The 27,537-nt window shown below is 50.4% G+C and overlaps 1 protein-coding gene across 1 annotated transcript in view; it reads left to right on the top strand.

The window, feature by feature from the left end:
• The window catches only part of LOC111146171 (calneuron 1), a 468,609-nt gene that overhangs the window by 109,965 nt on the left and 331,107 nt on the right, over window positions 1–27,537 (top strand). Inside the window, exon 2 of the mRNA XM_022501606.1 lies at window positions 823–947. Within this exon, the coding sequence (XP_022357314.1) occupies window positions 823–947 (125 nt within the window). The remainder of the gene's footprint in view (window positions 1–822; window positions 948–27,537) is intronic.

Below are 27,537 nucleotides of genomic sequence, written 5' to 3' on the forward strand. Positions count from 1 at the left end.
TTCCCACGTCCTTACCAACTCTCTTTCCTCCCTCTTGCCTTAGCCTGCCTGGCCCCGCGGGAACCCTTAAGCTCAGGGCCAGGGCCGGGCAGGGATGCTGTGTCTGGAGGGTTTGCTCTCTGGCCTCAGGGACGCTTTGCTTCTCCGGGAGGCTGCTGGGAGCTGCTTTGCTGTGGGACACCGGAGGTGCTGCCCCCTTTGCCGCCGGCGGTGAGCGTCTCGGGGCGCGGGGGTGCTTCGAAGCCGCGCTGGCTGCAGGTGTGTGCGCCGCAGCCAGGCCTGGGGGCCGCTTCCCCGAGGTGCAGAAGGCCGCCCGTGCGTTTACATAGGGGCTGCCACGTCCTGCCTGGTTTGAGGGCTGTGCGAGTGGATTGTCCGCGCCCCCTGGGAAGAGTGGACCGGTTGCATCACAGCTGGGAGGCCCGGTCCCTGGGGAGCCCGACGGTCCTGGGATGTGCATTCCCGATGAGTGCCTACGAGAGAGTTTGTTGGGCCGGGGAAAGGGGCAGAGAGGATTCCTTTTCACCTGGAAAGGCCTGGCAGGTGACGTGGGGTCCCACAGTCTGCGAGATTCATGGTGAAATCGGCAAAAATGCAGCGAGGTGTAAAGCAAAGAAAGCGCTAGAACCTGAGATCGTCTGGGGGACGGTTCAGACCTCGAGGACCCTGCATTCCCTCCTTCCCCTCTAGAAGTGGGATTGTCATGTTAAAAAGGACACCGGCCATCTGGAACCCAGGGTGGCTCTCTGAGGAAGGAAAGGAGGAAAGAAGGAATGAATGACGATCTCTTTCTCTCCCCACTCCCGCTTCTCTTGTGAACAGGGAAAAGATGCCTTTCCACCACGTGACCGCCGGCTTGCTGTACAAGGGGAATTACCTCAACCGCTCTCTCTCCGCTGGCAGCGACAGCGAGCAGCTCGCAAACATCTCCGTGGAGGAGCTGGACGGTAAGGGGCCCGCCCTGTCGGGGAGGCCAGCCGCCCCCGGGGAGGCACTGGAGGCTGCTGTCGCTTGGAAATGAAAGTGCCAGGCGCTGGCCACCTGTCGCGGCCAAGTCTAAGTCTGGTGTGATGGGGAGGAGCTCAGGGGCAGATTTCGCCCCAGTGACGACTTTGTGCGGGACGGAGCCGCTAGCCTGAAAACCCTCTGGTGGATATTCTGGTTTCTTTGTAAACTGACCTTGGGGATGGCCCTCAACTCCCAAAATGTGTTTTCTAGTTGATGGAGTCTTGATCACCCGCAGCGTGTCCTGTTTCCACACTGTCGTTTCTGTGGGGTCCAGCTGTAGGGGAGCTTGACGTGGGGCCCCGGTCTTGACGTGGGGCCCCGGTGCTCCGAATCCTGCCCAGATCGGAAGCATCTGGAAGCCGCGTCTAGTTGGGAATGCACAGCCATTATTTTAATTACCTCTGTTCCTTTGTCACACAGCGTGGCCCTGGTGTGCGGGGCAGGGGTAGGGATGAGAACAAACCCGGGCACACCGCAGCTGTGTTCCTCCTGGGACACCGCCCTGCTGTAGCCTCACTGGTCAGCCAAGCCCCTGATTAAAAAATCACATTAAAACGAGGAACAAGGGATTTATTTCTTCCGGGATAGAGAATTAGGTTGACTCAGCCAGATGTTTGCTGGGTGCCCCATCTGCTGAGCTCCAGCCAGAAGCCGTTTTCCCTCGTGTCCTGGAACGCTGTACTCCTTGCAACACCATGTGAAAGCCTGAGGCCGAAACTGGCTTTCCTAAAATGGAGAAGTCAGAGTTACCCCGGACGGCCCACATACTGGCTTTCAAGGGGAATGGTCTGACCAGCGTGCGTCTCTGGGCACGGGTGGGAGCCGCAGGGCCGTGACGCCCAAGAAGGAGGTGGGGAAAGTCAGCTCTGGGCCGGCGAAGCCACACTTGCTGCTGAGTTGGCAGGACTTAAGGAAAGTGGGGGATGGGGTCATCTGGTAGCTTTTCCTGGTCCTGTGGGGTTTGCTTGCTTATCTAGAAGACTGGCTTGTTCACAGGTGCCAGCGGGAGAGCCCCAGAGGCTGGAGAGCCCCAGAGGCTGGAGGGCCCCAGAGGCTGGAGGGCGGGTCCACAGGGGAGGCCTGGGGTGGGGGAGCAGGAGCCAAGCGGCAGAGCCTGGCCTTGGGGCCTGCAGCTGCTCACCGCAGTCCGGACAGAGGCTGGTGAGGAGAGGAGAGCCGGACCCTCGGATCCCCTGGCCTTCCGCTGGCCAGAGGACATTGAGACGCAGGACCCGAAGCAGGTGGTAGAGCGCTGTCTGCCTCCAAAGGGAAGTGACCATCAAGACGACTGCGGCTCTGCGGGTGTGTGGGGCGGGGCCCAGGCCCCCCAGCTCCCCGGGCGGTCCCTCTCCTAGGAGGGATCAGGGAATTGGTGTGTTGATTTGGGGGTGGGTTTGCACTTGTGTTTCCTTGAATACGTCCCTGGGCTTTGTCACCCGTGGGAGGGACTAAAAGCCTCGCCAAGCAGAGGCCATGAGCACAGGCCAGAAGTCCCCAGTTAGGAAAACTCTCAAAGAGGCTGACGTTACTAACCCAGGAAGTTCGGAGATCACCCGCCGCTTTCCCAGGTCCTGGCTTTCCCTTTCCCTGCCTCTTCCCTCTCAGCTTGGGCATGGATCATCAACAGATGACTTCTCAGAGCGTCGGCTTTTTTCTCTGTGAAATCTGGGCCCCGGCCAGGGCATGCCACTGGCTGGATTTTGTCCCCCCAGGGTGCCCGGCGGAACCTCCCTCCGTGGACTTGGCCGCGCGGGGCCGAAAGGTGCCTTGTCAGCGGGCGGGAGGAGAGCGGAGGAGACTCCGCAGCCCTCAAGCCTAGGTGGGCCGGCTGAGCCGTGGGGGGCCTGCAGGGTCACCCGTGGAGTCCGGCCTGGTGTTCCGGCCGGAGCCGCTGCTGAAGACGCCGTGTGTCTGTCGGGAGGGTGATGGAGGCTCTCAGCTCGGAGAAGGGCCGTTCATTTTCCGATGGAAGATTCCTCCTACTTACTTTGGGCCCAGGTGAACCCTGAGTTCTGACTGTTCACGCTCTGTGAGGCGCGTCCGGGGCTCTGGGCAGGGCCGTGCGTGGCCGCTGGGCTCAGAGCAGGCAGGCGGGTCTGCAAACCAGCCGCAGGTTGTGCCCGTTTGCTGTTCCCTGGGACGAGCTGAGCCCAGAGGCCCTACCCCTCGGGGCCACTCATCTGTCCTCAGAGGACGCGCGGTGTGGGACGGGGGTTCACGTGGCGGAGGCTGACAGACATCAGAGCCCCTCCGTGGCCCGTTAGCCGGGCACCGTCTTTCCACATCACACCCGCTCCCCGCCCCGCTGCGCTGGCTGTGGCCCTGCGTGCGGATGGCCACACGGACGGGTCCCCGGCCCCGGCCCCCAGCTAGTGTTAATCTCCGGTAAATGCCCCTTTCCTTCTGTGGAAGGACCACGCTTGCCCAGTGCATGAGCCGTTACCCTCCCAGAACCGGCGTGGAAAGAGCCGCTCACCACGCAGGCTGCCTCCGGCTGACACGACTCTGGGAAGTCTCCGTTTCTTCTCTTCAAACACAGCCCGGAGGAAATTACGCAGAGTGGCATCGAGGTGGCCAGATTAGCATCAGGAAGCTCCCGACAAGCTCGGCAGGGGTGAATTGGTGGAGACACTCATTCATTCATTCATTCATTCATATTTATTCATTTGTCCGTTCTGTGCATCATTCATTACAGGAGCGTTTGCCCAGATGCTTTCCGGGTGGAAGAGGAAATAAAGAAGCATCGTGTTCCCTGTCCGTTCCCCAGGGCATCTGCAGTCTGCCCCGAGCGTTTCTTTATCTACAACCTTTGTTAGCAGGATCTTGTACTACTAAGGCTGCAGCATGTGGAGTCTTACTAGACGTGCGAATTATAATTGTGTAAAGGCCATTTTCTTAACGCTCTGTTGCGTCATCTTGTGATGTTATCGTAACCTTAAAATTTGCCCCCATCTCGGGTTCGTCCGTTTTCACTCATACACAGCGTGAATGTCCACAGTCTGCATCCGTCCCGTGAAGGACGGACGTTGGGTCTCCAGTCTGGGACTGTTAGGATGTAATCTAGTCATTCCCACTCTGTTATGTCTACGACGTTGGGGTCCGCCGTCCTCACAGGATCCCTCTGGGAAATGTCTGCGTGTGGGCATGTCATGCCTTCCCTGCTAACCCTACGTCTTCATTCTGTTTTCCGCATCACGTGTCTCTTCTCCCATCGTTCCAGCGTTCATTCTCGAGTTTGCCTCCGACATCAGTGATTTACTGGGGCTACAGTCATTTTAACTGTTTTTTTTTTTTTTTTATTACTGCCTTTAGAGCATATTTTCATTATGGATGAACGTTTTAGTTTCTTGGAAGCCTGGTTTTATTTCGGTTGTCTTCCTTCCTTTTTAAAACACTTTTTGGTCAAAATAGCATATGGAAAAGTATTAATGTGCAGTTAGTAACATTCTTGAGTGTGAACGCTCATGTAACCATCATCCAGGTTAAGGACAGTTGTGTTACCAGCCCCCGGGAGCACCCCAAGGCCCTTTCCAGGGCCTCTGCCTCAGAGACGACCACCCACCCCCTCAGCTCACTCTCACTGTTTCATGGTGTTTGTGTTTCCCTTCAGCTCAGGGTGGGGGTGAGAGTTGGGGGGGGGGGTCATGCCATATCTATTTCTTGGTTCTCAGCCTTTTTTCTTTAACATGTTTGCGAGACTCGGCCATGCTGTTGAGGGTAGCTGAAGTGGACTCATTTTCATTAACGGACAGTATCTGGTCATATGTAAATATGCCACCATTCATTTATCTGTGCTATTTCTCAGTGGGTGTTTGGGTTGTTTTCAGTTTGTAGCTATTAGGATATAATCTCACCGTGCCCCTCTCTGTTGGGCTAAGTCTTAGGATGTGTTTTCCTCACGGTTCTGTCTTCCTGCTTTACTGGTGCCATATTGTTTTTATTCTCTCTCAACTCTTTGCTCTACTGAGGCCAACTTGGACACAATTTATGAGCATCTCTTCTGTTTCTTGTCGTAATGTATAGAGATACACATATAGAAAGCCTTTCCCCCCAAGGCTTCTAGCTGATGCTACCTTTATTTTGCATTAGAAGGTGTTTTCTGTGGTCCCTTTTGCCTTGTTCTGCTCTGGTTTGTGACTCAATATAAGTTCTTTGCGGGCCCAGAATCTGTGGGCACACGGGGTTTGTAAAGAATCTTTAGCTTCTGTGTTCTACCTTTGCTTTTTCTTGGACTGCGATAATTTCCCCTTTGTCAGCCCCAGCTGCAGGGTCCCGTTTCTAGAAGACGCTCATCTAGTCCATGGCTGCTGAGTGGAGGTTAGATCTTGATGGCCCTGCTGTTGGGTTTGCTCCCTGTGCCGTAGAATTCTGTCAGTCCTTTGTTTTCCTTTCTCTTGCTCTTGTCCTGTTCCCAGACTAGGAGTATGCAGCATTCAGAGACCCAGGTATCCCCTGGTTCTCATCTTGCTGGGGAGTAATCCGGGATGGAACACAGCACCCCACGGCTCTGGGTGCTCCCAGAAAGCAGGTTCCCCAAATGAGCTTGGAAAAGGGGTGCTGCTGGGCTGGGTTTGGATTGGCTTGGAGAACTTGCCATGAGATCGGGAGTGACAGCTTCATTTGCTGGTCAGTTAGCTTCTGGGTCCCTGGAAGGGGCAAACAATGGTGTTGAGTCAATATCTTCCTGCCCTAAGTACCCCCACAGTTCCCAGGGCGGGTGGAAATTATGTTTCTCCAGTTTCGTTGGTGTTGCCAATCATGAAAATTCTCCTCGAACTTTGACATGTATATGCATCTCAAAATTGCTATTTCTGGTGAGCTGCTCATAGGTACATTTCTGGGGGCATTTTAATTTGAGCTTTGGGAATAGATGTATGAGTCCACCACCCTTTTATCGTGAAGCCCCGTTTCAGTAGTTGGTTGACTTGCTTTAGATTATTCTAGAATCAGTGCATCAGCACAGCACGGTTTCCTCAATGACCCCTTGCTTACATAATCCAGTGGACTCTGTTTTTTGGAGAAATCGGTGTTTGTCCTGGACTTTCTGCAGCATCTGGCAGCATGCTCACGCGCTTGGTTTTGGAGTTTGTCCCTGCTTTGGCGTCCATGTCACTAGCTGGTTCTCCTCCTTCCTTTTTTCTACCTCTTCGTCATTCCCACTGTTCCCTTGTGTGTCCCTCCTCTTCCGCCCACTGCTCACACACTGTTGTGTCCTGGGGTGGTTTTTTGTTGTTGTCCTCATGGACATCCACATGCTGATTGCCTCAAGATAGATGTCTTCAATCCCTGCCTCCCTCCTGAATTTTTGATCTGCTGCCTCTAGTCCTGTGTAGATCTCTCCCAAGTTCTTTAAGCTCCAAAGACCCAAAGCTGAATGGATTTTCTTTTTTCTCTGAAACTGCCTTTCTTCTGGAGTTTTCCATAGGAAGTTACATCACATGATGTACCCAATCAGGCACAACAGTAGTTTGGGAGTTCTCTTTGGTTCCTCTTTTTCTGCTCACTCCCCACATATAATTGGCAAAGTCCGCAGATCTCAACTTCTCTCAACTTATTTTGAAACTGTTCCTTCCTCTCTGACCACATTGCCGTTGTCTTGGGCTAGGTCCCCATGCCCTGGCTGCCGTCCCCCGGAGTTGATCTCTTTGTGCCTCATCTATGATTTCACTCATGAAATCAGTCCCTTTCCATTTCACTGGAGGGATGCTTCTCAGATACACACTTGATTAGCTTAGCCCACTTGATTAGCTTAGCCCACTGCTTAAAACTATTTTCTTCTTGGCCTACTAATATGTGAGTATATATTTTCAATATTTCTTTCATCTTTAAAAAATTTCAAATCCACAGAGTTTGGAAAAGCACAGTGAAACACTGTGTACCTTCCTCTAATTGTTAATATTAAAACATTTGCTTTCTTTCTGTTTCCCTTTTTTTCCCAGCATACACACACACACACACACACACACACACAGAGGCATGCATCTAATTTTTTTAGTTCTAGAATTTTAATTAGGTTCTTTTTCATAGTTTTCATTCTTCTGTTGAAATACTCATCTGCTTACTCATTGAAATAATATTTTTCTTTAATTATTTGGACATATTTTCCTATATTTATAATAGCTCTTTAAAGTCTTTATGTACTTAAATCCAGCATCTAGGCTCTAGGCCATCTTGGGGTTGGTTTCTACTGCCTTTTTTTTTTTATATTAAAAGTTTCCTGTTTCTTTGTGTGCTATTAATACTTGACTGTCTGCTGACCACTGAGGGTGCTGTGCTCTGGAGACTCTGTGTTCTGTTATCTTTCTCTGAAGAGTGTGAGTTTTGCTCCAGCGGCCTGCTCAATGACTAGCTGACTGCTTCCGGTTGTGTAGGTTTGGTTTTTATGCTTTGTTATGACAGAGCTGTGGAAGTCCCGAGGTGTCCCCCAAGCCTCTCTAACTGGGCAGGGACTCTCCAAACTCTGTCTTCCTTGTGGGTCTTCTCAGGGGCTGGTTTTAGGTTTTGATCATGTGGATCTCAAGGAGGCCTTTGGAGTAGTTTCCTTACTCTCACGATGAGGTCCTTCTAGTGTCTTGGCGTCCACCTGGGGTATTAATCAGGTCTTTCAGACACATAGGACGGCTTCAATTCTAGGATCTATTTTCTCTTCTCAGCCTCGGAGCAGCTGCTTTCTGGTGAGTCTGGTTTAATCTCAGTTTCCGCGGGGGTAGTCCAACCTCTGGCCAGATGTTCCCAGGAAACCCACATGCAGGCTTCCGGAGCCTTCACTCTGCAGTTTCCTTCTTTCTGCTGCCTTACCCCACACGGCTCTAGTTCCTTCAGCGACCCGGATTCATGAGCCGTGGGTGGGAAATGGTCCCCACGCAGAGAGCTAGGACCCAGGCTCACTGGGTCAGTTTCCCTTCTCCCTGCCCTTGAAGTCACCCGCTGCCCCTTGTCTACAGCCTGAAAATAGTTGCTTTTGATACTTTGTTGCGTTGTTTGGTTGTACTCGGAGGGAGGGTTGTTCTTAATACCAGTTACTTTGTTGCACAGCACAAGTCCCTTATTAATAAAATAATTTTATTTTACTTTTTCTGTGTGAACCAGTTAAAAGTAATTTTCAACCAACATAGCACTTGGCCCTTTGATAGTTCATTTTTGTTTATAATTCTTAAGTGGCTCTCCATAGCCTACAGCTGGGCGAGCCCGAGGGACACGCTGGGACAAAGCAGAGGAAGTCCCGTGTGGCCTGGACCCTTCCTTTTTGTCTGCTTTCACTCCCTGCTTTATTTCCAGATCGTTCTCCACCGCCTCAAGATCTCTCCTGCTTCTCTGCCTTTGTTCTGGCTGCTTCTGTCTACTGAGGCCCATCTTTTGAGTTTCATTTTGTCGTTGTCGCCAGCAGCACCACCGTCACAGCCCAAGTTTCTGGGTTGCTTCCTCTGTGTTCAGATGCTGTAGGTGAATCAACCCCTTTAATCCTTGCAATAATCCTGGAACGAAGGTATTATTATTAACTCCGTTTCTGCAAAGGCGGAAGATTGTGATATAGAGGAATCTTGTCCCAGGTTCCTAGCGAGCGTGTGTTAGAACTGGGATGCCGATGGTCAGCAGGCCTCGGAGCCTATGCTCGTTAACTTGGATGCTACGAGCCGTCCTCTCTGCTAGATGAGACCCTCTGCGCCTTCCCCGCACCCTCATGTCACTATCCTGTATATCACTGCCACCACTGTGACACATGGGTGAGAACTTGCCTGATTAATGAAACGTTCAGTGGGTGGAGAGATATTTTTAAAGCTCTGTGTGAGCCCAGCTGCTGCTCACCGAGAGCAGAGGTGCAGCGCAGCCCAGAAAAGGCTTGCGATGGGCATGATTTCCTGCTCGAAGCAGGCTGGCTCCTGGGCGGTGGGCTCCGAAGGACCCCTCCCCACCTCCACCCATCTGGGCCATCCTTCATTTTCTTGTAAAGAAGGCCCCCATACCTCCCTTCCTTCTTCTTTGTTTTCCTTTCCTCCTCTAGTTCTGCTGGTTGATTTAAAAATCCAAGAGGCACACCCTAATTTGCCTTTTTGGAGACACTTGCCTCTACAGGCTTTCCAAGAGGGGTTTTCAGGAGGCAGAGACATGACTGTCAGGAGAAGAGAAACTCGCAACTCTTATCTGAGAAGGCTGATGGCTCCAAGTTCTCTTCTCCAGGGGAGGTGATAAATAAAGCCTACACAAAGAACCACATCATCCAACGAGAGTGGGAGTGCCAGATACACAGCTCTGCTCGGAGCTGGGAATTAGCTTTACAACCTGGGTCTTTTTATCTGTCTCCGTGCCTTCCTCCTGGAGGCTTGACCTGCCTTTGAGCCTGGAGAGGGAAAGAGCCATGAAGCTCTGTCAGCAGAGCCAAGGACGGATTTCTCTGATGGTAGCCGCTTCCAAGGGCCCTCTCCTTAAAGGGACATTGGCTTAAGTCTTCTTAGAGTTTCCTGCCTCTTGTTCCAAAAATGCATTCTGATAGCCGTGTCCAAGACAGAAACCCAAGTCCCGACCCTGCCACTTTCACTTTATTCGTTTGTGATTTATATGCTGCCTGCTTCCAAATGTGATCGAGACATCATATGATAAATGAAGAAACAAACTGCAAAGGCTGTCAGAACAGAAATAGAAAATAAAAATCCACATACGAAGAGGAAGAAAAAAACCATGACAGCCCCTTAAACTGATGCAGTTACTGTGAATGAGCGTGAAATTCAGCTCCAGGCTTTCAGCAGGTTGGGGCAGGGAGGTAACCCTGTACCTTGTTCCAAGGACAGCCTGGAAGGGCCCACTTGGAAGAAGAGACCTCTCATCTCATTGTATTTTATTTTTTTAAAGATTTTATTTATTTATTTGACAGAGAGAGATCACAAGCAGGCAGAGAGGCAGGCAGAGAGAGAGAGGAGGGAAGCAGGCTCCCCACCAAGCAGAGAGCCCGATGCGGGGCTCCATCCCAGGACCCTGAGATCATGACCTGAGCCGAAGGCAGAGGCTTAACCCACTGAGCCCAGGCGCCCCTCATTTCATTTTAAATAGGAGTCCTTTGGCCCATAAGAAAAATACGCAATATACAAGTATTTTGTATTATTTTAGAGATGTTTTTTTCACCTTCGAATTTCTGAGGATCGATCGATCGATCGATTTTTACCTATTTCCTTTAGTAACAGTGGCTTAGGATGGTGGTGATTCTCCGTGAAGGACGAGGAGCTAATTTTAGACTCTCCAGATGCAGAGACGCAAGGACAGATTGTGGTATACAAAGTCTTCCCCCAAGCTGATTCTGTGAACCCCCTCCAGAACGTGTTTCTCTGGTTCCTGGTCCTAAGAGTCCTGCTTGTGATGGCAGGCAGAGGTGATGTCTTGATCTGAAAGTTCAGGAGCCGGCATCATCAGCCTTGACCTTGACGTGAGCTATTTGAGGAACAGGGTTTAGCAGCCGTCTGTGTCTATCATAAAATAACCTGGATGCTCTTTCTGTGGGATCTTCCATGCTCAACGGAAATGCGTCCCAACTCATCGACTAAGGTGACTGAGCCCCACAGCACTTTCCCAGATGACTAAGTAAGTGGACCTGTCCAGTAGAGTTGCTCAGCATTACCCATCCAGATGCCGGAGAGAGTTTGCCAGAACTCATCATTTTGAGGCTGGCTTCGCAGATACTGAGCTCTTTCTCCTGGAGGTAGTTGGATAACAGCAGGTTCAGCTGCTTCCTGGGACTGCTCAGGGACGTGGTATTAGCAATGGGTTCTCCCAGGGACGGCTCCCTGGTCTTCCCTCTTCATAGCGGTATCCAGACCATCTCATCTAAGCACAGCTCCAGATCATTTAAAATCAGGTGCTGATTTTAAATCATAGCTATTTAAAATACACATTTTCACTACCAAGATGGTCATTTCTACTTTCTCAAATTTTCAAGCCAAAAGAACGCTAAATTTACATTGAGACCTGAATTATTCTCTTGCTGTGTAACACATTACTCCAAAAACTGATTTAAAACAAAAAACATTTTTTATTACCAAGTCTCTGTGGATCAGAAATCCAGGCATGGTCTGGCCTGATGGCTTTCAAAAAAACGGTTGCAGTGAGGACTGTCGTCATCTGAAGGCTTGACTGGGGTTGGAGAATCCAATCTCAAGCTCATTCACATGGCTCTTGGCTGGACGCCTCCCTCCATTCCTTCCATGATGTCTTCTCTGTAGGACTCCTTGAGTGACTTCAAAATATGGGATTTGGCTTTTGCTAGAACAAGGGATCATGTTACGACCTTGTCTTGATGTCATGTATTGTCACTCTGTCACATATATTCGTTAGAAGTGAGTCACTAAGGACAGTCTACACTTAGGGTAAGTGGAGTTAACCTCCATCTTTCGAAGGAAGAAGTATCAAAAAATTAGCAGGTGTATTTTAAAATTGCCAAAGACCATATAAATTAGCTTGGAGATGGTTTCTAGCTGTTGAACTGAAAGCTAATGAAATGTTATAGAAAGTTCTAAAATTACACTCAACAATTTCCTTGGCAGTGAAGATGAGAGGACCCAATGGTCATTGCTATAAAAAGAGGAATTAAAGCCCACCTGTTCTTGATGGAGTAGGGTCTGTGAAGTCCCTCAGATCTGGGGTTCTTACACAACACAGATGGTTAGCTCCTCTCCAATGTCATTTCTTCCCTAATAACAGAATTTTTAGCAGAACACACGGATGCTAGATTAAAGACTACATCCCTTAGTCTTCTTTGAGAGCTAGATTTGGCCATATTGGTAAATTCTGGCCAAAGAGATGTTAGCAGAAGTGACATTGGGCAACTTTGACGCATGATGCCTCTTCTTTACCCTTTTTTCCTTCTTATTACCGGAATGAGAACATCATTATCCGGCCCCAGGAAGACAGAGTTTCACCCTTGGTTGATGGAATGCTGAGCCGGAAGGAGCCTGGCTACCTGAGAGTGGAGGAGTAGAGACAAATCAACTTCTGTCTTCTCGTTTTTCTGTCACTCAGAGCTGAACCTAAACCCCCAGAATGAGCAACCGGGTGACCACAGATGAGTAATGCAGTCTCGAAACCCGTTTTCCAATTTTTAAATCAGTGTTTTACATATAATCCTACTTTTAGGAATCTCCCGCTTACTGTTTTGGAGGAGGAAGTATTGTTAGTAAGGATTGGGTTTGAGGAATATGGTTTAGAGCACTGGGGATTTGTCCCTTTCATAATACATATATATCTATGTGTGTATGTATATATGTGTGTATGTATATACATATACACACATAGATGTATATGTATATACATACACACATAGATATATATGTATATAGAGGCTGTATTTCCAATTCATGTGCTGAAATTCTAAAAGAAGAAGGGAGAAAGGGGATAGAGCTAGCAGGGTGGGCTGGATGGCAGGGACCCTAGAGCCCTCTGGGAGGACATTGACTTCGGGTGGGTTTGTCAATGTTGAGGGCAGCAGACTGTGCATCCCAGTCATCCCTACAAGCACACAGTGGAAATCTGGGCGCACAGTGATCGCTCAGAGATGCTTGTTGAAAGAATGGGCTCCAGATCTTCTCATAAGAGAAGCTTGTTCCTAAGGGACCTACTGGTTCCTGATTATTCGTTCTCTAATAGGAGCGGATTTGGGATGAAATATATGGCAGTGAACATGGTTGATGATGCGTGACATTTAGAGTCCAATGGCTCACTTCAGTGCTCCCCAAGTTTTGGTTTTATCACTTGTACCGCATGGCTGATAGCATGTACCTTCTTATGATAATGTGGGGTAGTATGTGCAGAGTGAGTTACTGTTGTACGTGAGTTACTGTTTTATGTATGTGACATGGGGTAAGTGCCCAATAAAGAGAAAGGGTAGTAGTAATTGTTGCTCTTGTTGTGATGATGGCGATGATGGTGGTGACGGTGACGGTAGCAGAGGTAATGATATTGACAAGACACACCCGAAGGATGACCACTCCCATGTCGGGGCAAGTTGGCTCCTTAGAGGGAAAAGCAAACCACTAGCCTGAATCCTCTGCAATTCAGGGTGTGAATGTGGGAGTATCTGGCCATCCCATCATGATTTTCTGTGTCTTAGCTCGAAGCCCTAGAGACACGTTTCCTGTTTCTTCTGCCCCAACCTCAGCTCTTCATCTTTCAAAGACCCTGTCCTCACTGGTACAGAGGTAAGGGTCTACATTGTCAAAGGAAGGAGAGGAAAAGGTACCTAATGACAATAGCTTCAAAACCTTGGGTGGTCCTGACAGATGGAACCAGGATCCTATAAGGTCTGGGCTTTGATGTGAGAAACGTCTGTGGACGGCTGAAAGTTCAGGCTTTTCAAGTCCTCACTGTGATGCCTTCAAGGATCAGGAGTGAACATGACATAAATTTCCTTTTAAATATAAACGGATGTATCCCACAATACTTACTCAGAGGGTTGGGGGGGAGGTGGTGATAAGAGATGGGGAGCCTGAAATCATGGCCCCGTGACCAGAACTCACTCCCCTTGGGGAGAGGGGGTTGTCCGCAATTTGAGTTCACCATATCACAAAGCACATTTTCATTCCTTCCTCTCTGAAGTGGTTTCTGGAGATGGAAGACCCCAGACACCCGCCTCCCTGGGCGTAGCTTCCGTGAACATTAGCATCGCTGTTTGTGCCGTGTTCCCTTTGCCGTCTCCTCCTTATTCCCGCAGGGCTCCCCTACCCTTGTCTGGTTCCAACTCCAGACCATGTTTGTTCTAATCTTTCTTCCAAATGTGGAACCTCAACTGTAGTATTAATGGTTGGTTTGTGACACTTGAGTTTCGTGGGGATAGAAAAGAAGAATTATTTTTCCCCGTAAAGCAGCTGAAATAAATGGCCCCAGGAGCCCACAGTAACACTGGTCTAGGGAGGGGACCACTGTTTCCAGGCTCAGGTGTAGGAATAGTCCCTAGGCTGGTGCCAACTGGCTGGGCTGTGCTGGTTTTTACTCTTTGGACACCTGGGTGATGATGTAGCATTTCTGCACAGACGCATTGCAGCAAGGACGGGTCCTAAAGTTCTTGGTCGGGTGCCCCTATGCAATTTGTAGGTGACTTGAGAGAGCTCAGTCTCTCCGCCGTCTGGCACTCAGGTGGGGAGAGGAGGGGGAGGGTTCATGGGGACAAACCTGAGAGCTAAGTATTTCTCGCACCTCCCAGAGGCCTCTCCGCAGACGGCCGCGTGCAAGTCCTTCGCCAGCACCTACGGAGGCTGAAGACACTTCTGAGAGTTTCGAGTGTGTGATCGAGCGTGATTTTATATTCCCCTCTTTGCAAATCTCCAGAGGTGCCATCCGTTTCTGGGAACAGTGCCTTGAGCTGACTGCTGGGTTCTCTTGCCAGATTTTGGAGACCCTGAATGTGCAAATTAAGAAATGTGTCATTTTCAAATTTTGAATCCTTGGGGACCGAGGTGAGCCTAGAGGACAGATTTATGAAGAGCTGCGAAGTTGCTAACGGCCAGGCCAAAGAGTGATTTTAGTCTCGGCTTTGATCCTGGGGTCTGTGCGTCTTCTAGGGCTTCTGAGCATTTTGTGTGTTTGTGAGTCGTGGTTCTTAAAGGGAGTCAGCAAAATGGTTGGAGCAATTTCTAATCTCCACCTTCGGAACTGGACCTTTCCTCCTCCTCCTCCTCCTCCTCCTTTTTTTTCTTCTTCTCCTTCTTCCCCTTCTTTTTAAAGATTTTATTTATTTGACAGAGAGAGTGAGAGAGAACACAAGCAGGGGGAGCAGGAGAGGGGGAAGCAGGCTCCCCGCTGAGCAGAGAGCCCGATGCAGGACTTGATCCCAGGACCCTGAGATCATGACCTGAGCCGAAGGCTGAGGCTTAACCCACTGAGCCACCCAGGCGTCCCATGCACTGGACCTTTCTTACCCAACACTGCTTCAAGATTTCTGTCTTCTTTTGCGTCCGGTGGGAAGACTGGACTTGGTGTATCAATGAGGGCTGATGAGATGCTCTTTGTCAGTGCAAAGATGGCGTTGGTTGTGATGCGGAGAATGGGCTTGGCTGGGAGCGGGTCTAGAGGCTGGGGTACCCCAGGAGCCCATTCTCAGTCAGGGGAGACACAGTGGGCATGTGAACTCAGCAAGTGCAGTAGGTGGGAGGGAACTGAACAGTGTAGACACTTGGCCGCGTGTGTGGCCATGTTCACGTGCGCCAGTGTAACGCTTCGGGACGCACTCTCGTCGCTGTTACACACATGAGGGAGATTAGTGTGAGGGATCCGTGGTTTGCTCAAGGTCACACAACTCATGATCAGTGGACTGAGGTTCACACTCTGTTTTCTCTGGCCCCAAAGCCAATACCCTCTGTTAACTACCGTGGTCCACGGTCTTCACCATACTAGGTCTTGGTGTGTGGAGGCAGGGTGGGAGGGAAGGAAGTTAGGTGCCCAGCTACCTACCTATGTCATTAGTTAGGTGCCGGTGCTGCTGGTCACTGAGGCCAAGGACAGAGGAGTTGGAACGGGGTGGGAGGAAGATCACAAGAACTGAAACTCATCCCACCGGAGATGGCCAGTGGGTCCTTGAATAATGAATTCTGGGGTTTAGGATATTTAGCCAGGAGATGGAGATTTTGGAATCTTTTTACATTGAGGTTATGGATAAAGGGAAGTGAGCCCAAGGTGGACCCTGGAGGCCCAGCACCAGGCATTGCTCCGATTTGGGTGGTCGCTGGTGGCCAAGGGGATTGGGAGGCCCCACTTTTCCCTCTTTAGAGCCATCAGCTGTGCTTTGCCTGCCTTGTTCAAGCCCCTAGTTGTCCTTCATACTCTTGAAAGCCAACATCCTCTATGAGAAGGAAGTTTAAAAACATGTCTCCTGTTTGTGCTCAGTTCATTGGCTTTATTGGTTGGCAGCGCCCCTCTCTTCCCAACTTCGTTTGGGTCAGAAACTTGCCTAAACCTCTTAACTGTCTTACATTTTCCAAGAAGTTCAGTCTGGCTCTTGAACACACCAGTTCTTTTTTCAGGGTATCCCAGAAATACACTGTAGTTTTCTCAGCCACATACGCCGACAGAGACTGTGTTACGTCCAAGGTCCTGCCTCTAATGAGGACGGCCCCAGGCAACCGCCAGGCCAAGGATAGAGAACTTGACTCGTTGCCTGGAGTGGCAAATCCCAGAGACTCTGGAGGGACACTAAAATCGGTTCAAAGCCTGGATATGTCTTTTAGCATCTCTGTGCCCTTGGGTGAGTTTTAAACACTTACAGCTCTCAGTGTCCTCATCCATAAAATGGGGTGATATCAGTGCCCTTCTCCTGGGAAGAGCCCGTGGCAGGATCATGATGCTCCGGCGCTTGGCACAGGGCTCTGGGAATGCTGATGGCTGTTTCGTGGCCTGGCCCTCTAGAGGGAAGAGTGAGAACAGATAGAAAGACGGAATTTCTTCTCGCTTTCTCTTGTCTGGCCAATTATAAAGGAGTTGATGGATATTTTAAAGAGAAAGAACAAAACTAGATCCGTGAATCTGGCATCTGGTCATCTTTCTGTCTTTTTCAGTGTGTGTGTGTGTGTGTGTGTGTGTAGTTGTATCTGTATGTTTACATGATTGTGTGTTTGTATGTGTGTGTGTGATGTTGTGTGTCTGTGTTTGCATGTGTGTATGAGTGAGCGACTGTGTTTGTGTGGGGTGGGCAGGGTGCTGAGAGCTTGTCTTGGTTCAGGGTTTGTCCCAGAACCTTCTCTGTAGAGCCTCCAGAACTCCTCAGACCAGAGCATAAGCCATCATGGTTGTCATGAACTTAGTCAACAACATCTTGCTGCTGTTCCTGGGCTGGACATGCTGGGACGTCTGGGGAGAGGCATGAACGTACATTGAATGTTGGTCTGGTGTCAGGCACGCCCGCTAGGACGCGTTACCGTCATTCATCGTCGTCATCATTCCTGCACAGAGTTGCTCTCCCCCGACTCCTCTCTTCTCTCCTTCCTTTCGCTGAACCGCAGAAGCACGGGGACCTGCCCCAGGAGAGAAGCTCAACAGGCAGGGGGAATTGGAAATGAGGGTGATGTCCGCATTCCGGGGCTGTAGGTGTATTTTCTCTGGTGTGACCAGGGCCAGGTTTGCCAGTGATTAAGACTTCCTCAAGACGGGGTGTCTTGTTGGATATCCAGAGGCGATAAAGCCCGCCTTTGAGTGTGACACTAAGAGTGTTCTCACAAGTTGTTAAATCTTGAAATTTACCCATCTGTTCAGTGTATGTCTCTCTTTGAAGAATATTTATTTAAGTGAGATGAGGCATCTTGGGCAGGTGCAAATGCCTTTAGGTTTTCTTGGGGGCACCTGTTACCACTGTGGGGTCAGAAGCAGACTCTGTCCCTTCTTCAAAAACAAAACAAAACAAAAAAGCCAACAAAAAACCAAAAAAAAAAAAAAAAACAAAAACCACCAAAACCCCAAACCTATGAAAGGGAAGTGTTTTCCTTTGAGCCTCAGAGGATAGTTTTTGATTATAATATGTTTTTCGCTTCTAAAGCATTGCCCACTCATGGCAGAACACATTTGTCTTTATAGAGAAAGTGACTCAGTGTGTGTGCACTCGAGATTGCTACGAGTAACTTGGGAGGCTGATGAGTGGGGACAGCAGACAACAGACCGGTCAGGGGACTCATACATCACGCTGTACCTTCGTGGCCTTAATAAATTCCCAGGCAGAGACAAATCAAGTACACTCTCACAGTCGCGCTCCTTGCCTTCTTCCCAAATCTGATCCATCCTGAGCAAACTCTGAGCAACAAAACAAAACAACCCCCAAAACCAAACACACACGTGCGCACACACACCACACACACACACACACACCACACACACACACACACACACACACACACAAAACTCAGGGCATTTGTGGAGAAGGCAGCTAGAGGATTGTCCAGTGGCAGGCTAAGGAAACCCAGTAAGAAAAACCTCCTCACGAGGTTCTGCAGGGCACAGTGTGCTGGGAGGAAAGGACATGGCACAGAAGCTCCCTGGGTGCCGGGAGGATTGGTCGTTCCAGTCTGCCCTCAGGCAGGGAGGCTCAGTGGGCAGAGCCTCGAAGGGGAGTGAAACCTCAGTTTGTCCCCCTGTGAAATGGGGGCCATTAATTCGGAGTCACGCCCTGCCTCACCGAAGAAAGTTGTGAGAAGAAAGGTGCCTGTTTTGTGGGGCCGATACACATGTGTAACATGCAATGACCAAGGTTGTTCATTACACGTTAATACAGAGACGAAAGGTTGCACTCGTCCTGCTGGCGTTTGTAGCATCTCTGCAGCACCGAGACGCTATCTCCAGATGCTGAAAGTCAAAGCCATCCGTCAGACTCGGACCCTGCCCCTCAGGGCCTGCCCAAGGGACTAATGCCAGGCAGAGCAGGGCGGGAGGGAAGGTGGCTCAGAATCGGGGACCTCTGGCCTTCGTGCTTGCCGGAGCTCATGACCTTCTCTGAGCTTCAGTGTTCCCCCTTGTCAGAATGAGATAGAAATGTTGACCTCCGAGTTTTCTCTTAATACCGAAGGCATCGCATCATTCATTCATTCAACGAATATTTATCAAGTGCCTCCTGACGTTTCAGGCACTGTTCTAAGGTCCTCGCTGCTGCGGTGAGCTGGACAGAAGGTTCCTCACCCTCGCGGAGCGTCTGCTCTCCGTGCAGAAGACGTTGAGTCTTGGATGATGATGAATCATAGAATATGAAAGAAGTAGGAAAAGGGGATAGGAAGCGCCAGAGGTGGGATGGAGGCTACTGTATTAATCTAGATGAGAGATGATGGCAGCCCGGGACCAGGGTGGTTGCCATGGACGGGGGAGAAGAGGTCGGATTCTGATCTACCTTGAAGGTGGATTTACCAAGGTTTGCTGACGGGGAGGGAATGAGGTTTTCACGGTAAAATATCGTAGGTGGGTGTGGCAAAAGTGGGTGTTAAATAAATTTTTCACTCTTGGTAATTTTCTTCTTGTGAGATGGCTTCCAAGGCGACTGTGGTAAGTAGAACAGAAAGGTCCTCTATCCCCTTTACCCAGTCTCCGCCAACGGTAACGTCTTGCAAACTTATCCTATGATATCACAACCAGGATGTTGACGCTGATGGTCCATGTACAGAAAATCTCCACCGCGGTGAATCCGTATGAATTTAATCCACTCAGTGTCCCCAAACACTACGTAAAATAAGCTATAGGACTTCAGAGGAAGGTGCACCCACGTTCTGGGGTGGGGATGGTATGATTGGTCAGAGAAGGCTCCCAGCAGACAAAGGCACTTGAGATGGGCCTTTGGGACGGGAGGGACTGGGGTCTGCAACAGAAAGGTCGGTCCTGGGATGCAGAAGTGTGGTGTGTGCTGGGCCTTTGAGGCTGTCTGGCTCGCTCAGTGTGGAGAGTGCAATGGAGGGTGCCGGGAAGCAGGGCTGAAAGGTTGCTGAGGTCTGGCTGGGGCGTCGGTGGGCCGGTGGATGGAGGAGCTTGGAGGAGTGGCAGCCTGGCCTCCAGGGAGACGGGTCCAGTCCCCGAGTCTGAGTGGGCTGGAGTGGAAGGAACTTTCTGGGAGGCCAGAGAGGAGAGCTTCCTGATGACCAGGATGAAAGGGAAGTGAGGCCTCTGTGGTCAAAGGGGAAGGAAAGGGACATCCCGAGGACGACACTGTCGGATGTGTTGGGTGCTTACGGGTGCAGGCTCCAAGCCCCACTGTGTGCTCTGCCTCTCTCTCATTCAGCTCCCACCATTGCTTGGCCAGGCCCTTGCTGTTTTGATCCTCAATTCCAGATGAGGACACTGAGGCACAGAGCGGTTAAGTCACTGCCTCAAGTTTGCAGAGCTAGCGAGAAGCCTGGTCAAACACGAGGCTGCCTGACTCCCAAGACCTCAGAATTAACCTCGAGCGGTTCAGGCTCTCGCGATCTTCTTATTCAGACAAGAGGCTCGTTTTTAAGGGGAAGAGTTGGTGGATAGAGAAGAAAACTGAGTGTGTTCAGATAGGATTAAAACATTTTTGGTGGGGGGGGCACCTGGGGGGCTCAGCGGATTAAGCCTCTGCCTTCGGCTCAGGTCATGATCTCGGGGTCCTGGGATCGAGTCCCACATCGGGCTCTCTGCTCAGTGGGGAGCTTGCTTCCCCCCAACCCCACCCCTGCCTCTCTGCCTACTTGTGATCTATGTCTGTCAAACAAATGAATAAAATCTTAAAATTTTTTTTTTTTTAAATTTAAATTCAACTTAGTTAACATACAACGTGTTATTAGTTTCAGGGGTGGAATTTAGTGATTCATCAGTTGCACATAACCCAGGCTCCTTCCATCCCGTGCCCTCCTTAATGCCTGTCACCCAGTTACCCCATTCCCCCCCACCATCTCCCCTCCAGCAACCCTCAGTTTCTTTCCTGTAGTTCAGAGTCTCTTATGGTTTGCCTCCCTCTCTGTTTTCATCTTATTTTATTTTTCCTTCCCTTCCCCTGTGCTCATCTGTTGTGTTTCTTATATTCTACATATGAGTGAAATCATACAATATTTGTCTTTCTCTGACTTATTTCGCTCAGCATAATATATTCTAGTTCCATCCGTGTCATCGCAAATGGCAAGATTCCATTCTTTTTGATGGCTGCGTAGTATTCCTCGTGTGTGTATATACTATGTCTATATACACACCATATGTATATCCGTTCATCTGCCAGTGGACATCTGGGCTCTTTCCATATAGAATTTTTTAGTTAAATTTGAGCAAAGAGTGTCTGAGAGTGGGATAGAGTGTGAGAGGGACTGGAGAGACTTGGCATGAAGGCTGTAGGAGATTGTGGAGCAGAGTCTACGTAAGTTAAAGGAAGGATCTTAGCAGGACCAGCAAGGTTTGTTGAAGGTCTTATTTGTTGTTGAAAATCCTGTGGATGGCTCTGACGGCCATGGGGTGGGATGTGTTCCCTTTGGGCGGGTTCTGCCCCTACTAGTGATTAAGCACGTGCCTTTGGCCAAGGATTCTGACTTCTTGGCCTGACAAAGGAGGTGGCAGTGCTTGGGCAGCCTCTAGGCAGCGTGAGGAGGATGCTTGCGTGGGACGGGCGAGGGCCAATGTCTGGTGCTTTGCTCAGGAAGATGGCGCCTCTGTAGCTCGCAGCTGGCGTCCTGGGGCTGGGGAGGCCATTGGATTTCCGGCAGCCGTGACACTGAGCCGTGCGGTGGTGGCCTGAGCCTGTCCCCACTCAGGCGGAGGCGCGGGACAAGATGATGAATCTGTGTGTCCATGTCTAATCGGGTCGTTTGGAACTGTACGCTCTTCAGCCACTTTTTAGCACCAGCCTCGTGGTTTTCCAATATTAACTTAATGAAGGAGTCTGTGATCTACCCCTGCTTGTGTGAGTTTTTCATTATTTGGCCCAGCTCCCCTTTTATGTTCTTGATTAAAAACATTTTATTTTTACCTTGCTCTTCTATTTTAAAACACCCTAAAACTTAAAACATCCTCTTGAAAAGGCTTCCCACAGCCACAAAAATATAATCGAGTACAGAGTAGCCTGATTTTCAGATTGTGACTGAGATGATGTTTTTGAAGAAAACAAACAAACAAACTGAGATTGGAATTTAACAGATGTGGTGGTCACTGAATAACGTGTCCCCCCCCCCCCATAGGTCCAGGCCCTCATTCCTGGCATCTAGGAACACGTCACTTTACATGACAAAAGTTGTACTGCAGATGTGACCGTTTTGAGTAATTCGAGATGAGATTATCTGGATTATCCAGGTGGCAACCATGTAATCATCAGGGTCTTTATTCAAGGGAGGCAGGAGGGTGAGGGTCAGAAAGCCCTGAAAACAGAGAGAGAAGGACTGGAAGGTGCTGCTGGCCTGGAAGCCGGGGGAGGCGCCACATACTGAAGGACACGGCGGCCTCTGGAAGCTGGAAAAGACGAAGAGGTAGATGCCCCCCCCGGGCCTCCAGGAGGAAGGCAGCCTTCTCCGCACCCTGACGGAAGGACTTCCACTGTCTGGAACTGTCTGAGAACAAATTTGTGTTTGTAATAGCCGCCGTCGGAAGCCGGTCCAAGACTTCTACCGGAGGACAGTCGCCACATCTGCAGAAAGGGCACAAAAGCCATAATTGCTCTTTCATGAGGAAAAGTCCTGTTGCAGCCTCAGCCGGCTCCGGGACTCATGATTCATGCCGCGCGCTCATCAGACACCTTCTGGCCTCGGCCCCCAGCTGTCTGTGCGGGGGCGGGGACAGGGACGGGGACAGGGAGGAGGACGGCCCCTCGGCTTGCCCTGGGCACTGTCTGTCACTATATAGAATTTACAGGACGAGGAATGGGGACACTTGGCCTGACGATGAGGTGGAGGAATCAGACGGTCCCGGCAGAACAATAAGGTGACCAAAGGGCCACGTCCTCACTTCATGTCTTTTTCCCTTCTGGTCATTTTCAGGCATTTAACATCCTTTTGTCATTACTTTCTTATCCAAACATGCTCAGAAGAACCGGGTCACAGTCACGGACACCTTGCATGAATTCATGACTTCGTGGCCATGGGCTTGCCGAGTCCCTGAATGTTGGCCTGGGGAGTGACCCGGAGGGAACTGGAGGCCGTCGCTCCTCCGTGTGCTGGACGGTCCCCGAGCTCACAGAGGGACATGGCCTGACTCCACCGCACAGGTCATCCCTTCCCCCGGGGCCCAGACCTTCACACTTGGGTCTGTCCGGAGAGGTTCCCGGTGATCTCCCCCCCCACACCCCGGTGTCAGCAATTTCAGGCCGTTCCCGGTTTTGAAACGGGAGTTTTCGTCCTCTGGTGCAGATGGGAGCCTCGGGTCACCCGAGAGAGGGAGGGCGGCGTTTGGAGGCTGGGCTGTCCCGGTCCAGAGGTCCCTCTGCATCTGGACCCAGCAGGAGTGGACCCAGCAGGACCTCACCTGACCAAGAAGATAATCTGGCCTCCCGCTCGTCGGTTAGCAGAAAACTGTGGGATCGGGGAAGGCAGCTTGGCCCTGTGGGGAAGAGAGACAGAAGGGGAGTCTAGAAACGTCTTATGCCTCAGTTGTGTTTTGTAGTGACATTTCCTCAATTAAAAACTGTGGAGGAGGCATAACGATGTAAGCATTCCTATGAGGACGGGGAGACTGTGGGCAGCCGCACTCCTTTGCCGTTTGCTGCTGGTGGGACAGAAAGAGAGATGTCGTGGCGGGGGCTCCAGGAGCTCGGGGCATGCTCCCCGCTGAGGGCAGAGGGAGGTTTGGTGTTTTGCGAGGTGCCCGTGGGGCAGACCTGGCCTGGAGTCGAGTACTCGACCTGCTGGCGAGGATCCCAGCTTTGCCCCGGTGACTTCTCTGATTCCCGTTTCTCAAACCGTGCGGCGGTCATGTCCCGGGCACCGCGCAGGGTGTGGGCGACGCGCCGGTGACGGGGACCGTGGTGAGTGTCCCTTCCATGATCCAGCGGGGTAACCCGACTCGGGGCATGCACAGACCACAGGGAGTGGGGGAAGCAGTCCCCCCACGTGGCATCTCCCGAGGACGTCGGGTCGCCCGCCTCGCTCCCCTGTGGCACCTTCCTCCGGGAGGGCACGTCGCAGACGGTGTTCTGGGGTGAGGGAGGTGAGAGTGATGCCAGCCCGTGTCCTGGCTCCCTTCCCTCATGCTGGAGGCGGGAGGCCAGCTGACGTCCCTTCTCGGGCTCCCATCCCATGAGCAGGATACAGGCGTGGGTTGCAGGAGCCGGAGGGCCAGGCGGGAGCCAGAGGGTCTGGCAAACTTTCATGAGTTGGAATTTGGGTTTTCTCTCTCCTGAAAGCAAGTCATAGATTGCGCATGTCACGGCTGCATATGGGTCCAGAAAAGCCGTGGTCCGTCTCTGTCAGTCCCTCAGGTCGAGAAGCCGCCTCTCCCCACCTCCAAGCCGCTTTCAAATATGTTTTCTCTGCCTGGGCTGCCCTTTCTGCTCATTCTTTGTCTGCGGGATCCCCCTGTCCCTCCTGTCCCCCAGTGGCACCTCTTCTGTGGAACCGCTAATCCCCCCCGCCCAGCTCCGCTGAATTCGTTCCTCGCACTCTGACCCCGTTTGTATCATAATAGCGAATGGTAGATTCCTTTCCTCCGCTTGTGTATGTCTCAGTTCCTCCACTCAGATGTATCCTGGGGGCCAGGAACACGTGTATTTTGGAATCCCTGGTAGTGTTTACAGCGAGCCTTACGCATTGCAGACCCCTAACAAGTATTTGTGGACACGTTGAATCGAAATAATGGAAAGCAGTTCCCGGAATTCTGAAGTAATCAGAGTTGAGGGATCTCTACCCTCTCATTTTACTAGACTCCAGTAGCGATTTAGGGAGTATCTACTCCCTGCTAGGCACCGGGAAGACACTGATGAAAAGGTCAAGGGCTCCGTGATTAAGATGACAAGATTCTTTCAAAAAAAGTAGCTTTGGGTTCCCTTCTGGTGTTCCGTCCAGGTTCGGATCTTCCCAAGGTCGGTGCGTGGCACACAGAGGTAGAGGAGCCGCCACGCGTGGGACGCTTCGGCTCGCAGATGAAGGCTGGGGGAGGACACAGAAGTGTGTTGTTTAATCTAGAAAGATGTCCATTCATGCTTATTAAATAGAAACATCTCTGGGCCTTAGGTACAGAATTCTCTTCCGTGGAGTGAGTTCTTTTCCTTGTACCACAGCTCCGTGGCCCCCTGTGTCGTCTGCATACAGATCTGCTTGGTTCATCCGGGAGTCCTGCCGCTGAGAGGGGCAGGGACCTTGTTCAAGGTCACGCAGTGTAGCCAGGAGAAGCGGAGTGCCGGCGGGGAGCTGGAGGGGTGGGGTCCTGTGCTTCCCCCTCCCCGTGACCTTGGCTGGCCCTCTGCGTCCCTCCCCGTGACCTTGGCTGGCCCTCTGCGTCTGTCTGCCCTGTTTGTCTTGCACCTCCCGGGCACAGGTGAGGTCGGCCGCGTCCGTGCTGAGTGCTGAAGGTGCAGTGACTTAAAAACAAATGGACGTCAGTCAGTTGGAGATAGAAAAAAAAAATCAAGTTTTACTTCCCTTTCTCTGATTTACTGGTAAGGTTCAGACAGTTGAGGAAAATTGGGTTTGGGGAGTATCTATGGATTTCCAATGTCTTTACTAAACCTTGGTATCGTTTTTCTTTTCTTTTCTTTTTTTTTTTAAGATTTTATTTATTTATTTGACAGACAGAGATCACAAGTAGGCAGAGAGGCAGGCAGGGAGAGAGAGGGAAGCAGACTTCCCGCTGAGCAGAGAGCCCCTTGCAGGGCTCAATCCCAGGACCCTGAGATCAGGACCTGAGCTGAAGGCAGAGGCTTAACCCACTGAGCCACCCAGGCGCCCCTATTGTTTTTCTGATAATAATTGAGAGCCAGTTGGTTTTTAGATTTCAAATGCGTTTATCCGGACCTTCTAGAAGTCTCTGAATGTATGATCATTTAATTTCTTTGAATCATTTACAAGTAGATGAAACCTGACCCTTCCGCTGGGGTGGATTTTATTTTCTCAACACGGTGTAAAAAATCACGAATTTTCCCTCTTATTCTCTTAAGGTTCAACATTCATTTAAGACCTTAAACTCACACGTAGCATTACTGTGTGAGGCAGCCTGTCTTTCCGGGCGTGCACCAGAAGGGCTGCAACAGAGACTCACACGGGTCTGTGCACAGCCTGTTCCTGGCACAGTGACTCATCATAGCCGGAATGTGGAAATGACCCAGGGGTCCACCCAAAGGTGCATGGACAGAGCATGCGATGGAATATTATTTGACCTTAAAAAGGAAGGAAATTCTAGCGCACGTTACAGCGTGGATAGGCCTTGAAGACGTGAGACCAGATGAAGTAAGGCGGTCACAGAAGCACAAGTATAGTGTGAGTCCACCTGGGTGAGGACATCTGGCGTTGTCAGAGTCGCAGAGACAGAAGTGGAGTCGTTGCCTGGGCTCGAGCGGAGGGGAATGGGGTGATTTTGTTTCATGAGTGAAGAATTGCGATTTGGGATCACAAAAGCATTCTTTTTTTTTTTTTTCCATCTTTAGAAAACTTTTTATTTTGGCTGCATAAAAATCTTGAATGCTAAGCAACAAACACTGTATTAAACAAAACAACAATGATTCCCAAAATAGTAATAATAACAACAACAACGGCAATAGAGAGGAAGAAAGAAATGGTTGCAAATTCTTACGTTTTCCTATCGATGAACTTAGGACTAAACTCATCTTACGACTTTAGGACTGCCCTATGGATCTAGTTCTAAAATATGAATTTAGGTCTAAACTACGAACTCAGGACTAACATTTAGTTTAGGACCCAAAGAGCAGTGTAGGACTACACTAAGAACCATTTTCTGTGGTTTGAGGGGGATGTTGTTTTAAGATTTTTTTCCTTTTTTTTTTTTTCCTGTTTTTCAGACCACATTTCTTTAACCTAAATTTTGGGCTCCTCCTGCAGACTTTCTAACACTAGTCCTAGTGCGCAGATATGGTCTTGTGTCGAGTGTCTCTATCCATGCCCACCTTTAGGGGATGCTTAATTCATAGTGGCATGAATTTAAACCAAAATGCCATACCGACAGCCTATATTTCGAACACGTCTGATTGGGGAATTTCTGTATTCACAAAAGTGTTCTTGGGATAGAAGGCGGTGATGGTTGCACGATGCTGGGGACGTGTCAGCCACTGGACTGTATAGTTAACGGCGACTAAAACGGTGTCTGAGAGACGCAGATCAAAACCACAGTGAGCCGAACCCGGCCCCCGTCGGGAAGCTAAAAGCAAAAACACCGGAGACAGTAAACAGTGCGGAGAGAAGGGAAGGTCTGCGCGCCGTTCGTGGGAGAGCAAACTGCTGCGTCCATCGTGGCACACAGTGTGGAGGATCCTGGAAACACCACGAGGGCTCGCAGGCTCGCTACCGGGCGCTTCCACGAGAAGCACGGACGCGAGTTCGAGTCAGTAACACGCGCCCTTGTGCTTACCATGTCACTGCTCACAACGGCCGAGTTAGAGAAGCAGCCGGTGTCCGTCAGATGCTGAGCAGATGAAGGCGATGTGACACACACACACCCCAGAATGGGATACTCAGCCATAAAAAAGAATGAAATCTTGCCAGTTGTAATGATGTGGGTAGATGTAGAGGGTAGAATGCTAAGTGCGGTCAGTCAGTCCCAGAAAGACGACACCGTGGGATCTCACTCATCTGTGGAATTTAAGAAACACAACAGATGAACAAAGGAAAAAGAGACACATAAGAAAACAGACTCTTTAGTGGACAAACGGATGATTGCCAGGGGGAGGTTGGGGAGGGTTTGGGTGAAACAGGTGAAGGATATTAAAATACATTTATCATGATGAGCACCGGGTTACGCAGGGAATTGTCCATTTCCATCCCATTCCGTCCCATGTATCATACACCTGAAGCTAGTGTTTATCTGTTTATTGTTAGAGAGAGAGGGAGAGGGAACAGGGGAGGAACAGAGGGACAGGGAGGGACAAACAAACCTGCACTGAGTGTGAGGCTGACACGGGGCCCGATCTCACAGCGCCAAGATCATGCATGACGT

Source organism: Enhydra lutris, unplaced genomic scaffold (genome assembly GCF_002288905.1).
Source record: "Enhydra lutris kenyoni isolate GAN:26980312 unplaced genomic scaffold, ASM228890v2 scaffoldscaffold13, whole genome shotgun sequence".
Classification (NCBI taxonomy): domain Eukaryota; kingdom Metazoa; phylum Chordata; class Mammalia; order Carnivora; family Mustelidae; genus Enhydra; species Enhydra lutris.